Source organism: Schistocerca americana, chromosome 2 (assembly GCF_021461395.2).
Source record: "Schistocerca americana isolate TAMUIC-IGC-003095 chromosome 2, iqSchAmer2.1, whole genome shotgun sequence".
Lineage (NCBI taxonomy): Eukaryota > Metazoa > Arthropoda > Insecta > Orthoptera > Acrididae > Schistocerca > Schistocerca americana.
The window spans coordinates 376,678,319-376,695,313 of record NC_060120.1 but is presented as its reverse complement, the minus strand read 5'-3'; the positions used below and the strand labels follow the sequence as shown (position 1 = coordinate 376,695,313).

At 46.2% G+C, this 16,995-nt stretch overlaps 1 protein-coding gene across 1 annotated transcript in view; it reads left to right on the top strand.

Moving 5' to 3' along the window:
* LOC124594035 (agrin-like) overlaps positions 1-16,995 on the top strand; it is a 536,557-nt gene that overhangs the window by 456,292 nt on the left and 63,270 nt on the right. Inside the window, exon 13 of the mRNA XM_047132385.1 lies at positions 9,058-9,195. Coding sequence (XP_046988341.1) covers positions 9,058-9,195 — 138 coding nt within the window. The remainder of the gene's footprint in view (positions 1-9,057; positions 9,196-16,995) is intronic.

Below are 16,995 nucleotides of genomic sequence, written 5' to 3'. Positions count from 1 at the left end.
GGACTACGAACAGTACTTACAATTAGAGACGGGCATTTGCCTCCGTTTGCGCCCATGTTTCTTTCATTCTCTTTCTGTGGGCCTCCTTTTTCTCTTCAGGCCATGTTTTTTCGTCTTCTTTGATTTTCTTCTTGGTCATCTTTCGCTTTGTGAATTTTGGACGCAAAGATTTCGCGGTTTTAGACGTATTCCGGAGTAATTTCTGCCATCTTCATATCACTTTTGATCTCACCAACCATTTCTTCGTGTCCGTTTTGGCCTCGCCGATCATTTCTTCGTGTCAGTTTTGGCTTATTCCTGCTGTCAAAAAAACACCGACCATTTGTTTTGCAAGTCTGTCTCGGTTCATTCGTTTAATGTGTCCATAGGATATTAAACTACGTTTTCAAACCTCAGTATCGATATTGTTTGATTTTTTGATTGCTTCTGAGCCCTTATTTGTTAGTCTGCAATTTTTGTGCCAAGAATTTTTCTCACTATTTTGCTTTCCTTTTTCTCAGTATTTTTAGTATCTATTTTTCTGATCAAAATTAGTGTTACTGATCAAATAGAGATATTCTGGTTGCATTACTGTATTGTAATGTCTTAGTTTTGTGTGCTTTGACATACATTTCTTGTTGTAGATATTTTGGGTAAGTCGGTAAAACGTTTGCACCATTTGGCATCCATAAGTTACGTCCTATTGAAAAGGAGATCTTTGGAGTAACAGCGTTGTATGTAATCTCAGTAGGTGAATGGGTTCGCCGAGGGACGGCATGCTGGTATTCCCTGTTGCAGAAGAGGAGTGTCCGAAAGAACAGATACCATCTTCATATAGTTAAGGCTAACCGGCCATTGACCTTCTTCTTCTTCTGTGCTGGATACACACGCATTGCCCAAAATCTTGCGTGACTCGGTAAGATTGTCTGCCGCGAGTAATGAATGTAATGGGTAGGGGCACTACGAATGTAGTGCGTGGACATTAAGTTGGGAATGTGGGTCTCACGGGGAGCGTGCAAGGGATGATGATGATGATGAGCGTTTGGCGTCATTGGCCGGGAGGCCCCTCGCGGGGCAGGTCCGGCCGCCATATCGCAGGTCTTATTACATTCGGCGCCACATTGGGCGACCTGCACGCCGGATGGGGATGAAATGATGATGAACACAACACAACACCCAGTCCCTGAGCGGAGAAAATCTCCGACTCAGCCGGGAATCGAACCCGGGCCCAGAGGACGGCAATCCGTCACGCTGACCACTCAGCTACTGGGGCGGACCGTGCAAGGGATAAATCTCTGCAGTCGCACTATCCTCTGTGCCCTCGGTGTCTTAGATGGATAGAGCGTCTGCCATGTCAGCAGGAGATCCTGGGTCGGGGCACACATTTCCAACTCTCCCCTTTGATGAATACCAACGACTGCCGACAGCTTAGGGTCTTTCTTTAATTATCATTTCTTTCTAAGAGATCTGCATGTCCGACAGAACAGATACCACCTTCATATCTGTTGAGAGAGGCTTTGCTTAAAAGTTACGGTCGAAGGCTTCTGTTGTACGTCTCTCAAGACTTTAACGATGTACGGAAGTGATCAATGAGAGTCATTACTGTTAGACGGGTTTCCAACCCAGCCTGGTCGTAGCGACCGCATTTTCAAAATAACACCTTGAAGTTACCTGTATTATTAACAGAATGGGCATGATATCGTCCTTACAAAAATCTTAGTGGATGATCGAGGCAGTCCTTTTTTTAACACTTCCACATGATTTATTAATAAATTTTATGAAGTTTGACTAGCAACATTTTTGCCATGGTCAAAGTAGACATTTCTTGTGAAAATAAAAGTTATGATAAAGTATCTTTATTACATTGCTGTAGATCAGTAGTCTTCCTTTTTGTCCTCAAGAGCCAGTACTAACATCTTTGGGGGGCACCTGGGGCAACATACGTACCGACCTCATTCTTCGGCAACCTACATAAACTAGTATGTTATGAGCCCCCAAAAGACCAGCGTTAGTAAGGGCACTATAAGGAGACCGTCGGACACCAAATACGGGTCGTTAAAAAGTCGGCAGCATTCGAAGCACTTCGTGTCGACTGTTCTCTGTTTCAGTATCCTGCCACTCCCAGCATCTCAGCAACACCGAAGTTGTGACACCGTAATTGCTTGACAAAGTTGTGTTATTTCTGTGAGCGGCTGATTAACTGATTAATTAAATTCATTATGCAGTATGAGACACGGTTACAAATGTTTGCTAAATGTTCTGAATGTCATTCTTCTTGTAATCATTGCATTATATTACAAGAACCTAAATAAATTCCAAATTTCTTGTTGTAAATATGTACATTTGGAGATAACCGTCTATATAAGGAGCATCCACGAATCCATGTTCCTTCCGTTTTAAATTTATACCGTAGCAGCTGATCGGTACGAGGCACACACGCCCGTGAGTTGTCAGTACTGGAAGACAAACAATATAACGTTTCCCTCTCACATCCTCTAACCTCCCAGTGGCCGCACTGCTCACCCCTCTGCCACTGAGGTAAGCGGTCAACTTACTTAGCTCATGGCCGAATTCACTAATGACAATTAAGATGGAACACATCCTAAAATATTACCGTCTCTGTATTTTTGTTTTTTGCTGAGCAAAGAAGCTACACTCGTAAGATTTCCTTAACTTTACTTGACGTTTTTGGATTCGGCTGTTAGTTGCTACACCGAAGAGCCAAAGAAACTGGTACACCTGCCTAAAGTCGTGTAGGGCCCCGCGAGCACGCAGAAGGGCAGCAACTCGACATGGCATGGATTTGACTAATATCTGAAGTAGTGCTGGAGGGAATTGGTATCATGAATCCTGCAGGGCTGTCCATAAATCTGTACCATGAGGGGGTGGAAATCTCTTCTGAACAGCACGTTGCAAGGCATCCTAGACATGTTCAATAATGTTCATGTCTGGAAGTTTGGTGGCCAGTGGAACTGTTTAAACTCAGAAGAGTGTTCCTGGAGCCTCTCTGTAGGAATTCGGGGCTTGTGAGGTGTCGCATTGTCCTGCTGGAATTGCCCAAGTCCGTCGGAATGCACAATGGACGTGAATGGATACAGGTGATCAGACAGGATGCTTAAGTACTTGTCATTTCTCAGAGTCATATCCAGACGTATCGGCTGTCCCATATCTCTCCAACTGCACATGCCCCACACCATTACAGAACCTCCAAAAAAATGGTTCAAATGGCTCTAAGCACTATGGGACTTAACATCTGAGGTCATCAGTCCTGTAGAACTTAGAACTACTTAAAACTAACTAACCTAAGGACATCACACACATCCATGCCCGAGACAGGATTCGAACCTGCAACCGTAGCGGTCGCGCGGTTCCAGACTGAAACGCCTAGAACCGCTCGGCCACAGCGGCCGGCCGAGGCGTAAAGCTTTGTGTCGTGCAGTCATCAAGGGTACACGAGTGAGCGTTCGGCTCCGACAGCCCATATCGACGATGTTTCGTTGAACGGTTCGTACGCTGACACTTGTTGATGGTCCAGTATTGAAATCTGCCGCAATTTGCGGAAGTGTTGCACTTCTGTCACGTTGAACGCGTCTCTTCAGTCGTCGTTTTTGCAGGATGTTTTTTCTGGTGCAGCGACGTCGGAGATTTGATGTTTCACCGGATTCCTGGTATTCACGGTGCCCTCGTGAAATGGACGTAGGGGAAAATCGCCCCTTCCTCGCTACTTCGGAGATGCTGTGTCCCATCGCTCGTGCGTCGACTATAACACCACGTTCAAACTCTCCTAAACTTTGGTAACCTGCCATTGTAGCAGCAGTAACTGCGCCAGACACTTGTTGTCTAATGTATGCGTTGCCTGCCGCAGCGACCGTATTCTGCCTGTTTGCGTATCTCTGTATTTGAATACACATGCCTATACCAGTTTCTTTCGCGCTTCAGTGTAGATGCACATTATAACAAAATACGGCTGAGAACCGCCGGCCGCAGGCGTACTTGATTCGGGCTGCATGCGGCTTACGGGCCGCAGTTTGACGACCACTGCTGTAGATGCTGCACATCGTCCTTTTATTATTATTGATCGCAAATTAGCTCCCACTTCTGATAGTTTAAAAAATCTGTCCTAACATCGTGTTAACTTTTAAAAAATTAAAGCAAATGTAAATGCGAAAGGATAATGAGGATGAGTCATCAAGGAAAATACGCAGAAATTTCTACGTGTTCAAGACCTTTTAGCTGCGTACCCAGCAACCTATATTTACTGGGAAGAAGAAACGTAAGCTGCTTTTATCTGACATTCAACTATGAATGGTAAACTATTAGCCTACTGAAGACCTGTTCGAAGAACACACATGAATTCATTTGAGTAATTTTTATTATACTTTTCTGTAACTGTTTAATTGCGGCACACCAAATAATGTTAAATAAACGTGACAAAATTAGGAAATCAAATTTGAAAGCTAGAATAATAAGAGAACACAAAGAGAACATGGATCATAAATGTGTAACATTATGCTGACGATCAGTACAGAGTAACTTCATACTTTGAGTGACTGTGTTGGACAACTGCTATATACCATGAATTATTATTTTTATTATTAATTTATATATCTCAGTTCGATAATCTTAAAAAAGGCCTTACAATTAGCGTAGAAAGCATGCAAGTCTTTCATGTTTTGATTTAACAATGATTACATGTTTTTTCAGATGGTTGCAAATCCACATCTATGGAAATGCGATAGTTACATACATACTGTAAGAATAAGATAGAGTAGTTTGTGCATGTAAATATGATTCGAATGGATTCTATTTGATTGAGTATTCAATGAACCAAAAATCGATGTTGCTGCACTCTAAATTATTTATTTCCTATAATGCCACAAACATTGTCATCCCCTAACATGAAAATATTATAAAAAATTCTGAATGGGTGAGTCTATAACTATACATTTTCCAATAAACAAAAAAGAAAAGCAATCTAAAACCATGTGCATGTTTATTTAAGTTTTCTGGTGTTTTTCTATTATTCAGCCTTACTAGAGTATTTAAGATGATCTATCAATACAGCAGCTAAAAGACGAAAATCTAAACTCTCGTTTTGTTATTATTATAAAGCTCTTTTTGTGACAGTGAAATTGGAGTCAGGTTTATGATGTTATCTATACGCCTTGAAACTGTTTCCCCGTGGCGTACGATTCACGAGGACGTCCTTCCCAATATCCCCCAAATCTGGCTGTATTTACCTAGTCCCCAAATATCATCCAGCGCCGTCTGGAATCAGAGAGTCCTGCAAAAACACTTCTTCTGAGTCAAATCATGTAATGAGGTCGCATACACTCTTTTTTTTTTTTTTTAAAGCGAGCCAGCGTTTACAATTCGACATACTTCTAAACTAACAACAAACCTCTCTGACCCTCGCATTATTGGCAAAGGTCTTGGCTCGGGCAATATTCTTATAAAAATAAAGTTAATTAAACAGTACTTCTTTTTATTTTCTTATATTTTACAATACGTTTTACAACATAAAGTCAGTCGTCTTACTCAAGGGAATGAGACATTATGTAGTCCTATTGCCTAAGGTCATTTTCTATGCAGTTGTAATTCGTCATGCTTGTGAACAGATGGCTTCTTACGGTTATGAAACTTTCTGGCAGATTAAAATTGTTTGCCGAGCCGAGACTCGAACTCAGGACTTTTGTCTTTCACGGGAAAGTGCTCTACCAACTGAACTACCCAAGCACAACTCACAACTGCTCCTCAGAGCCTTAGTTTCACCAGTATCTCATCTACGACCTTCTAAACGTCATTCTGGAAATCTTACAGTTACATTGCGACTCACTGCCACATTCAGTTTAAGAAAGAAAGAAATAAAATTCGCTTAAAATTTGTGTTTCTATTTACTTTAGCGCAAGGTGGTCCTGGACGATTACTATAGAATAGTGTTATTTTCATTTTTGATATCGGTATCTAAGGGCTGAGTTACGAAATAATAAGTAAAAAAACTTGTTAGTATAGCGTAACGCATAGATATTTTGGCTTTACTTTGTTACCACACTACGTTAATGGTGTGCTGGAATTGTCTAACATATGTAAACAAGCGTTAAACTGCAATGAGGAGACAAAAGTCAAGAGATACCTCCCAGTATCGTGTCTGACCTCCTTTCGCCCCGTTTAGTACAGTAATTAGACGTGACATGGACTCAAAAAGTCTTTGCAGGTCCCCTACAGAAATATTGAGCCATGGTGCCGCTATAGCCGTCCACAATTGCGAAAGTGTTGTCGGTGCAAGATTTTGTGCACGAACTGACCTCTCGATCTTGTACCATAAATGTTCGATGGGATTCACGTCGGATGATCAGGGCGGCCAAATCATTCTCGCGAATTGTCCAAAATGTTCTTCAGATCAATCGCGAACAATTTTGGCCCGGTGACATGGCGCATTGACGTCCATAAAAATTCCATCGTTATTTGGAAACACGAAGTCCATGAACGAGTACAAATGGTCTCCAAGTAGCCGAACATAACCAGAGGACCACGACCATTCCATGTATACACAGCCCACACCGTTATGGAGCCACCAGCAGCTTGCAAAGTGCCTTGTTGACAACTTTGGTCCATGGCTTCGTGGGGTCTGCGCAACACTCGAACCCTACTGTCAGCTCGGACCAACCAACATTGTCACGATCCCAGGAGAGGCGCTGCAGGCGATGTCGTGCTGTTAGCAAAGGAACTCGCGTCGGCCGTCTGTTGCTATAGCCCGTTAACGCCAAATTTCGCCGCACTGTCCTAACGGATACGTTCGTCGTACGTCCCACATTGATCTCTGCAGTTATTTCACGCAGTGTTGCTAGTCTGTTAGCACTGACAACTCTATACAACGCCGCTGATGTCGGTCGTTAAGTGAAGGACTGCGGTGAGAGGTAATGCCTGAAATTCGGTACTCTCGGCACACTCATCACATTTTGGATCTCGAAATACTGAATTTTCTAACGATTTCCGAAATGGAATGTCCCATGCGTCTATCTCCACTACTATTCCTCGGTCAGAAACTGGTATTTCTCGTCGTGTGGCCGTAATCAAGTCGGAAACCTTTTCTCATGAATCCCCTGATCACAAATGAGTTACGTCAATGTATTGCCCTTTATACCTTATGTACGCGATTTGCCACCGTCTCAGCGTGTGGTACTGGGTTTATCCCCTATCGCTGCCATAGTTATGCTGCACGAATACACACAGAACAGACTCCGCACGATTTGCGACATCAAATACCTTCTAGCGGCGTTGCGTATTAGGAAAGAGCGTCCACACGGATATTTGCGTCCTGAAAAGTATAGTGACGTTAGGAGAAAGGAGAATAACGAAATAATAAAACTTATGGGTACTCTCCATTAAATTTTTGCGACACTTTAGTGTCAAGACACGTTCATAGGATTTGTCGACCCGATAAAAAGCGTTCGACAATGTACAATTTAGCGAGATGTTCGAAATTCTACAAAAAATAAAATAAAAAACAGAAGTAAGCTACAGGGAAAGATGGATAACACACAGTACATATAAGAAGCAAGAGGGGATAATAAGAATAGGAGACGAAGAACGAAGACCTCACAATAAAATGGATGTAAGATAGGGATATAATCTTTCGCTCCTCTCCTATTGATCCGTCTACACGTTCAAGAATCAATAATAAAAATATAAGAAAAGTTCAACAGTGTCATTAATATTCAAGGTGAAATAATATCCACGATAAGATTCGGTGATTACATTTTTATCCTCACTGAACGTGAAGAAGAATTATAGGACCTATTGGACAGAATGAACAGTTTAGTAAGCACAGAATATGGATTGAGTGTAGACTGAAGAAAGACGAAAGTAATGATGAGAAGCATAAACAAGATTAGAGACAAAGTGAAGGAATGCTGGTACCTTGGCAGTAAAATAACACATGACTCCTGAAACAAAGAGGGTATAAAAGCAGACTGGCAGAGGAAGAGAGGGGATTCCTGGCCAATTGAAGTCTTCTGGTATCTACCATCTGCGTTAATTTGACGAAGAAAAGTTCTGAACACAGCTTTGTGAGGTAGCAAATCATGGACTATGGGAAAACCGGAAAAGAAGAGAATCCGAGCGTTTGAGATGTGATGCTATGGAACAATGTTGAAAATTAGGTACATCGGTGAATTAAGGAATGAGAAGGTTTTCCGCAGGACCGGCGAAGAAAGAAACATGTGGAAAACACTGACAAGGAGAAGGGACAGGACAGTATGTCATGTGTTAAGGCATGAGAAAATTACTTCCATGGCACTAGAGGAAGTTGTAGAGGGTAAAAACTGTAGAGGAAGTCAGATGTTGGAACCCATCTAACGTGAGCTGAAGAGGTCGACATATGTGAGGAATTCGTGTTGGGCTGCGTCGAACCAGTCAGAAAACTGACGAACTCAGAAAAAATTGTGTCTAATGACTTGTGAACATAAACAGTGTCAAAAATCCTTAGTGTTTAAAATTACACAGACTGAGTTTCATAAGATGAGGAACTAAATGTCAGAAATACGAGATACTGAATGAGCATAGCGTGTGAGTTTAGTGTTTGCAAAGTGCTCATCTTTCTGCATCGGTGGTTGAGACGCTTCCTTCGAAAACAGTACACAGTCGTCTGTGATGTGTCTACCGTGGATGCTTTTACTATAGCGTTAAAAAAGTCGTTGGTATATGAAACCTCGGTAGGAGCTGGTAAGAAACTGTTCGTTAACGTCCTTGCTGCCTGTCTCATTGCACTACAAACAACAATGGTGTTTGAGGGAGGCAGTGGCGAAGTCTTTTGCACGACTGTGAGGTATTCAGTGTGACTGGCAGTCACCACTCTGAACAACTGCAATGACCATAAATTGGTGCTGTAAGGTACAAGTTGTTTATGTCAATAATAACCCAAATAATCGTTCCCGACCATTAGTATTAGTTTCTGCTCTCAAAATACCCACTTTAGAATCCTCTTTCATATGTTTAACTTTAATCCTTAACACCCTGCACATTCGAAATTATGTTTTGTTACTGAACAGGAGGTATTCAGTTGAACATTGTTTTCAGGTGCACTTTCTGACTCCTGCGACCCACTAACCAAGCAGTGCATCTGCAAACCAGGTGTCGGAGGCCTGAAGTGCGATCGCTGTGAATCGGGCTACTGGGGTCTTCCAAAAATAACGGAAGGATATAACGGATGTACCCGTGAGTATAATTACAATTAAATGATAAAAAAATCAGACTACTATACCTTCTCTTACATAGGAACTATACCGAGCGAGGTGGCGCAGTGGTTAGACACTGGACTCGCATTCGGAAGGACGACGGTTCAATCCCGCGTCCGGCCATCCTGATTTAGGTTTTCCGTGATTTCCCTAAATCGCTCCAGGCAAATGCCGGGATGGTTCCTCTGAAACGGCACGGCCGACTTCCTTCCCTAATCCGATGAGACCGATGACCAAGCTGTCTGGTCTTCCCCAAACCAACCAACCAACATAGGAACTAAAGAAAGTAAGTTACATGTGCCCTCAAACGCTAAGACCATTACGCAGCAGCACCGAGCGAGGTGGCGCAGTGGTTACCACACTGGACTCGCATTAGGGAGGACGACGGTTCAATCCTGCATCCGGCCATTCTGATTCAGGTTTTCCATGATTTCCCTAAATCGCTCCAGGCAAATGCCGGGATGGTTCCTTTGAAAGGCCACGGCCGACTTCCTACCTCAACCTTCCCTAATCCGATGAGACAGATGACATCGCTGTTTGGTCTCTTCCCCCAAACAACCCAACCCATTACGCAGCAAGAATGGCGCACTATCAGAAGAGATGATGTTGATGATGTTTCGTTTCTGGTGCGCTCAACTGCAGGGTCATCAGCGTCCGTATGAAGTCCCAGTTTTTACACAGTCCATTTTTTTCACAATCCAACATAGACACTGTCACAAAAGATGATGATGAAATGATGAGGACAACACAAACACGCAGTCCCCAGGCAGAGAAAATCCTCAACCCGGCCGGGAATCGAACCCGGGGCCCCGTCATCCTTTTTTTTTCTTTTTTTTCACGCTACCGGTTTTTTTTTCTTCTTTAGATGCTACCCTTTTTTTTTAGACGCTACCCCCTTTTTGGGCCACTTTTTTCCCTTAAAAAGCCCCTTAGGAAAATGGAACTAAAAAAATAAATAAATAAAAAAATAAAAAAACCTAAGTGCCACCGCCACTTGTCATCCTACAACAAAAAAAATCTGATCCACTTCAGGCGTTGGCTCCTGAGGAAACCCACCCCAGAGAGCTGCCTATAGACCAGGGGAGGTATGGGAATCAAGGTTAGGGCTATCCGTTGCCACTTTTTCTTTTTTTTATATGATTACATTTAGGGAGCGTGTACAAATGAGAAGTCTAGTAACTAAGTGTTACAAGTAAGTGTTACAACAACAAAGGTGGCATAGAAGAGTAATCAAAAAAATAAAAATATAAACCACTGATGTAATTCTAACTAAAAGGTTCTTCAATAATGTAACTGGTTCCACTTGGAGCCTTGCCATCGTTATCTGAAATCTTCAATAGCGCCTTTGAAGGGCATCTGCAACGGAGGCATTCTGCTTCGCTAGTGCCTCAAGGAAAACAGTATCCTTGCAGCAGCTTGTCTCTTCCTTTGGTCATGGCTGACAAGGCAGAACGTTGAGCCGTTAGTGTGATGCGGCACAGCACATTAACCACAGCCTGGCACTCCCCAGCTGAGTGGGGGGTTAACGAAAACGCTGCGTAAATAATTTGCGAAGAGCGTACGGTATTTCGGTGTGCGTTTGAGGGCATTGTGAGCATTTTGTAGGAACCACCAGTAATCAAGCTGCTCTTTCTCTCCGTCGCTAAAGATGTAGGCGACGGTAAGTCCTTTGAACCATGTAAGCGCATGATATTTTGCAGCCGGAAAGTAAGTTTCATCGGGACAGAGTAGGGTCTGCGGGTCAATCATATCAGGTGTGACCCGGAGGTAACAAGCCAATATCTTCTGTGTTAGTCGCCAAACTCCGGACGATGATGCGCAAGTAAAACGATGTTCATCGGTATCCAAAAGGTGACAATCTGGGCAATAAGGGGAGTCTGCCAGTCCAATAGTGTGAAGTCGCTGGCGTGTGGCATATTTTTTGTTGGCGATCTGATACCACTTCGAACGCACCGTGGATGACAGAAAGTGGTGGTGTATCGTTTTCCACACTCTTGGCCAGTGAACCGTAGGGTACTTGTTTTCCACCACGTTATGGTGAACAGCCCGCAGAAGGTTGGTATAAAAATCTTTCGCCTTTGGTGGACGTGTGGCGGAGAGGTTCAAGCTGACATAGCTGTAATCAAGAATGAAGGTCGACACATGGGAAAGCTGTGGTGCGACGTGCGCAACCGACACCGGCGGGACGTTAGAGGCTGGCACCAGAACCTGTAGTAAACGACCCGTGAGAGAGGCATATTGACTTGTCCATCGTTTCCTCATGTTGCTCATGTAAAGGGCAGCTGCTCTCGCCCTGACGTTGACCAATCCCAGCCCTCCTTTGTGCACTGGGAGGGTAAGAGTGTCGTATCGTACTTTAAAGATATGACCTGCGGAAACGTAGTAACTGAAGGCCGCCTGAAGCCGGCGACCTATCTGTAGCGGTAGTGGGAGGACCTGTGCCACGTGGTTGAGTTTGGATGCTACGTAGAGGTTCAGGTATTCAACACGTTGTAGCTAATTCAAGTCCCGGAGCTGGTTCTGTCGCACCATTGCGCGTATGATCTGTAATAACCGTCGGTAGTTTGCTGCAGCTGTTTTACGCACATCTTTCTTGAACGTGATTCCCAAATATCGCAGATCAAAAACTGGTGGGAGGGGAGCGAGGGCTTCCGGTCCGAGACCACGCCCAATGTCCAACGCCGCCGACTTGTTGATGTTCAGAAGACTGCCTGCGGCCTGTCCGTATCGCTCAATCCAGGTTAGTACGCTTTGAACTTCGTCATTGGAACGAACCAGCAGTAGCAGGTCGTCAGCGTATGTCCTATAGCGAAAGGTGACGTCCCGCAGCGTGATACCAGATAGGCGGTGGTTAAGGCCCCCTAGGAGTGGCTCGAGTGCGATTGCATAAAGGTAGGTAGAAAGGGGACAACCCTGTCGTAGAGACCTCTTAATGGGTACTGGTCCTACCGTCCTTCCATTGACCTGGACGTGTGAGCTGGCTGCGGTCCAAAGACGCCGTAGGGTGTCGATGAGGCCCGGGGGGAATCCCATACAGTCCATCACTCGTAGGAGGAAGTTTTGGTGCACTCTATCAAAGGTGCGGTTGAAATCGACGGAGACGATCGCCGCTCTCAGACGGCACGCAGAAGCGATCGCTATTAAGTCCCTGCAGTCACCGGTGGCCGTGTGTATGTTGGCTTCTCCCCCCTGCGACGTCTGTTCTGGAGCGAGGATCATCGGCAAAGTCGTCTTAATACGGCTCGCCATAATCCTGGTGAAAATCTTGTAATCGGCGTTCAACATTGTAAGCGGCCGATAGTCGTTAATCGATAGCCCTCCACCTGGCTTGTGTACTGGTATGAGGAGACCTTCTACAAACGGTGGCGGCACAACACAGTCTGGAGACATAAGTTCGCGGAACATTATAACCCAGCGAGGCATCATGAGGTCACGGAAAGTCCGGTAGAATTCGATGGGCAATCCATCAGGTCCAGGAGATTTATTGGCCGCACCTTTGTCCACGGCGTCTTCGACTTCTTCGAGTGAGATTTCCTCTGTTAGTGCATTCACGGTAGCCTCGTCGATAGTACGTGTTATCTGCTGTAACACTTCAGTAGTGGCCTCGTCAATGACGGTTCTTTCCTTGTAAAGATGACGAAAATGATCCTCCACCGCCTTTACTATGGTTGCTTGGGTCGTACATAAGCGACCGTCGTGTGTCCTGAGTTGTGTGATTAAACGTTGACGTTGTCGGCGCTTATCCGCCACAACGTGGTGCATGGTGGGTTCCTCTGCAACCGTTCGGTCGTGCCGTCGCGAGCGGACTACTGCACCTTCTAGTCGACGCTTCGTCAATGATAGTATGTGAGCCTTGATTCTGCTTTGGTCATGTTGTCTCTCCGGGGAAGGGGGTAAGGCGTCGAGGTCCCTGAGTGCCGCGTAGTAAAAATCGAGGGTCTGTCGATGCCACGCAGTCACGTCCTTGCCATATCGCATAAGTGTCCTACGGATTGCTGGTTTGGCACAGAGGAGCCACCACTCCAGGGTCGAGGTGTATCGTGGGTGACGGCGTTCACAGTCAGTCCACGTTGCTGCAACTTGCCGACGGCAATCCAGGTCCTGGAGATGAGTTATGTTGAGCTTCCAAAAGCCATTGCTGCGCCAGACTTGTTGGGGGCGTAGGTGTATAGTGCAGATATAGGCACTGTGATCGGAATAGGCTTGAGGCCATAATTCGGCGTCCACCACACCTTGTGTGAGATCTTGTGACACATATATGCGGTCAAGTCGGCTGGCCGAATGACTGGTAAGATGAGTGTGGCCAGAGCGGTTACCGTGGACTTTTTCCCACGTGTCGCAAAAGTGAAGTTCTTGGATCATCGCACCCAGTTCCGGACAAGGCATGTAATGTGGGATTTGGTCCTTGGGATGAAGTACGCAATTAAAATCGCCGGTGAAGACGCTGTGGTCGTATCGTCCAAGGAAAAGGGGAGCGACATCTGTGGAGTAGTATCTGGCGCGGTCGTGACGTCTTGTGGTACCCGACGGCGCGTAAACATTAATGAATCGGGTGTTGAGTGCCGTAAATGCTATTCCCCGCGCGGAGGGAAGAAACGTGACGTCGGTAACTTCAATACCTTCACGCACTAATATTGCCACTCCGGTGTCTGCAGGGCTACCGGGCGTCACATGTGTGGCGTAACCGTAAAAGTGCGGGAGTGCAGTCGTTTTCACTTCTTGTAGGAAAGCAAAGTCAACTCCCATGGCTCGTATGGTTTCTTTCAAAAGTTGGATCTTGACAGGAGAACTGATCATGTTGATATTCATTGTCGCCAGGCGGTAAGCCTGGCAACGCGTTGTTTGGGCGAGGTTATCCATGTTGAAGTTGGAGAGAAGCGAACATCGGAAGTGATGTCACCCCCCGCCAAACGCGGTCCTCCTTGTGCCGCTTATGCTGCATGATCCGCCGGCGCCTCAGCTGGCCGCGGGTCGGGATCTTGTGTCTCGACGTCCTCGGCCCACGAAGCGGGGGCGGATGTCTGTTCATGTTCCATAGCCTCGGAATGTTTGGTAGTAAGGGACCGGGCGACTTCGCTGCCTGCACTGGTACCTTCCCGCTGCTCACTGTTTCTGTCAATGGGCTGATGTTCGAAAGCTGCATGTTTTTCTGTCTGTTCTGCAAGGTTGGAGTCAGTGGAAACAGCCTCAGCTTCGCGGCTGGCTTCTTGAGGGGTCAGTTGTTCTTCCCCGGCCGAATGCGAACCGCTGTGTTCCGACACGGTCCGACGACGGCGCTTTCGGCGTTTCGGTGATCGCTGTTTCCGTACATGGCCTTCATTGTCAGAAGACGGCACTGACTCACGCTCCGCCGGAACAAATGCTTCGGTCGGTACAATAAGGGAATCAATTGCCATCTTGCCGGCGTCAATGTCTGTCGCGTTCGGTAGCTCCAGAGTCGTAGTACTATTTTCCACCACTGGCCAGGTCGGCGGATCATCCAGGTTTTTGTCCGTGGTAAGTGATTCTTGTACCGCTGAAGCGGTCGGCCGTGTCTGTTGTGTGGAGAACGTCGTGAGCACCGCCGCGTATGTCACGGGTAGAACAGTCTTCGCCGCTGGTGGTGCAACGTCCTTCGGTGGGAGTTGTGTGATCCGACGCTGGAGGCACTCGGAACGAAGGTGTCCTTTGCCGCATCCGGAACACGTCTTCGGCTGGCCGTCATAAATAACTATGGCCCGGCATCCTCCTATCTGTAGATAGGATGGCACGTGTCGTTGGAGATCTATGCGCACTTGGCGTACTCCATTGAGTACTGGATACGTCTTAAACTGGGTCCATTTTTCAGCCACGTGTTCGTGTACCGTGCCGTAGGGGCGGAGCGCCGCTACAACTTCTGCCGCCGGGAGTTCAAATGGAAGTTCGAATACGCGGATAGTCCGCAGTCCCATTGCGGCATGGCCGACCTCGACGTTGCCAACATTGCCATCTGCGTGGCAGAAGCGGAGTTCTTGTTTCATCTCACGAAGCACCTTGTCGCATGTAGTTTCGTTTATGAGCTTCACATAGACCGTGCTACTGACGATCGAAAAGTGAATGCCGACAATGTCGGCAGCCGGGATCTTGGCTTCCTCTTTTAAAAAGCGTTCGACTTCGAGCGCCTTTGGTCGGGTAAAGTCGTTCCGAAATGTGAATTTCAAGGTTGATCTTCTGTATTGGTTTGCCATGGTCTTGTAGCGCTACGGCGTCACGTTAGTGTCGCCCGAAGAAAGTAGACAAGGCGCGCGGGCTCTCTCTGACAGCGGAGAGCACACACCGCACGTCTGCTTCGCTCGGCTGCGAGAGCCGCACTGCCATTCAGAGGCTGCAATGCTAGCCTCTAGACCACGAGCTGCGGAAAAAGACTGTCAGAACAGACAACATGTCTCGGCGTCCTGTAGACAAGGTTCTGGTGCGGTACCGATAACAGGTGCGTCATAGTGTGCTCGTGAAATGGTGCGGCAACTGAAGATGTACTCCAAAGTTGAAGTACGCGGAACTGTACGAGTCCTGTGTGCAAAACACATCTAACTTGCGTAACTTGCACACAGATTCATCGCTAACTGTAAATGTCGTGTGATTAGGGCCTCCCGACGGGTAGACTGTTCGCCGGGTGCAAGTCTTTCGATTTGACGCCACTTCGGCGACTTTCTCGCGGTATATGAACCAAATGCAATGTCACGTGCAGCAGTAATGAAATGGTGCCAACAATGTGATCATGGCCGCACAGACGTGAGTGATGCTTGTCCACCATACAGTCCAGATCTTGCATCATACGATTTCCATCTTTCGGTATGCTGAAAGCTGTGGATGTGTCACACTACAAAACAAGAGATATGCCCAGGTAACCAGAACAACCGAACTTAATACTGACACAGAGAACACACCCGAACGTTAGGTACTGAATAGTAAGTGATAAGCTGCTGAACGTGTTCAACTGAAAGATCGTCCTGATATGATTAGAAATTGGACCACTCGACAACAGCTCTTGAAGGTCCAGCTGCGTACACAGTCTATCACAGTAAGGATACACTGCCTTAAGCCAGGTCTGTGTCTGTTACAGCACTGATGTCTTTGTTCCGACTAGCAAGCGCTGTGCCCTGATGAATGGCACTTGGTGAACACCGAACACAACCCGTGGCTCTCTGTTGTGTGGTTGGTTGCTGGATCGTAAAGTACCAGCAACCTATACCACATCCCTCTTTCCTACAGAACAAATGGTCGAACGATCTCGCTGTGTAGTTGACGGCTGTGACATAGGAGACAACTGAGGATGCAGCATCCCTTTTCCCTATGGAGAAGACAGAGTCATCTCGCTGTAGATGGTGGCTGTGACGCAAATGACAGTCACGTATGTGGCATCCCTTCTTTCTAAATGGAGAGATGGCAAAGCCATTGTGGAGAAGAAGAACTTCCTGGAGCAAGAAGATGTCCTTATGTGGGAATGGGAGATCCTGGATGGGAAGCAGGGCTGAACTCTGGTGGCGTGAAGGTGGCCCCAAAAAGAGAGAATCCCTCTCTACAGAAAACCGAGAGGAACAGACTTGGAAAATAAGGGTCATGCAGGTTCGTTGTCAAAAGGAGGGTGACTGGGCCTCCGAAAGCGACGTGATATATCAAGGCCAGGCTGGCAGCAAAACTTCCATTACTAGTGAAACAGAGCACCGCAAAGCTCAACTGAAAATTCACAGAGGATGTCTCAAGGAGAAGGGATAGACACTCTGCTAATATTAGGAGGCCTTGGAGGACGCAGGTGACGACA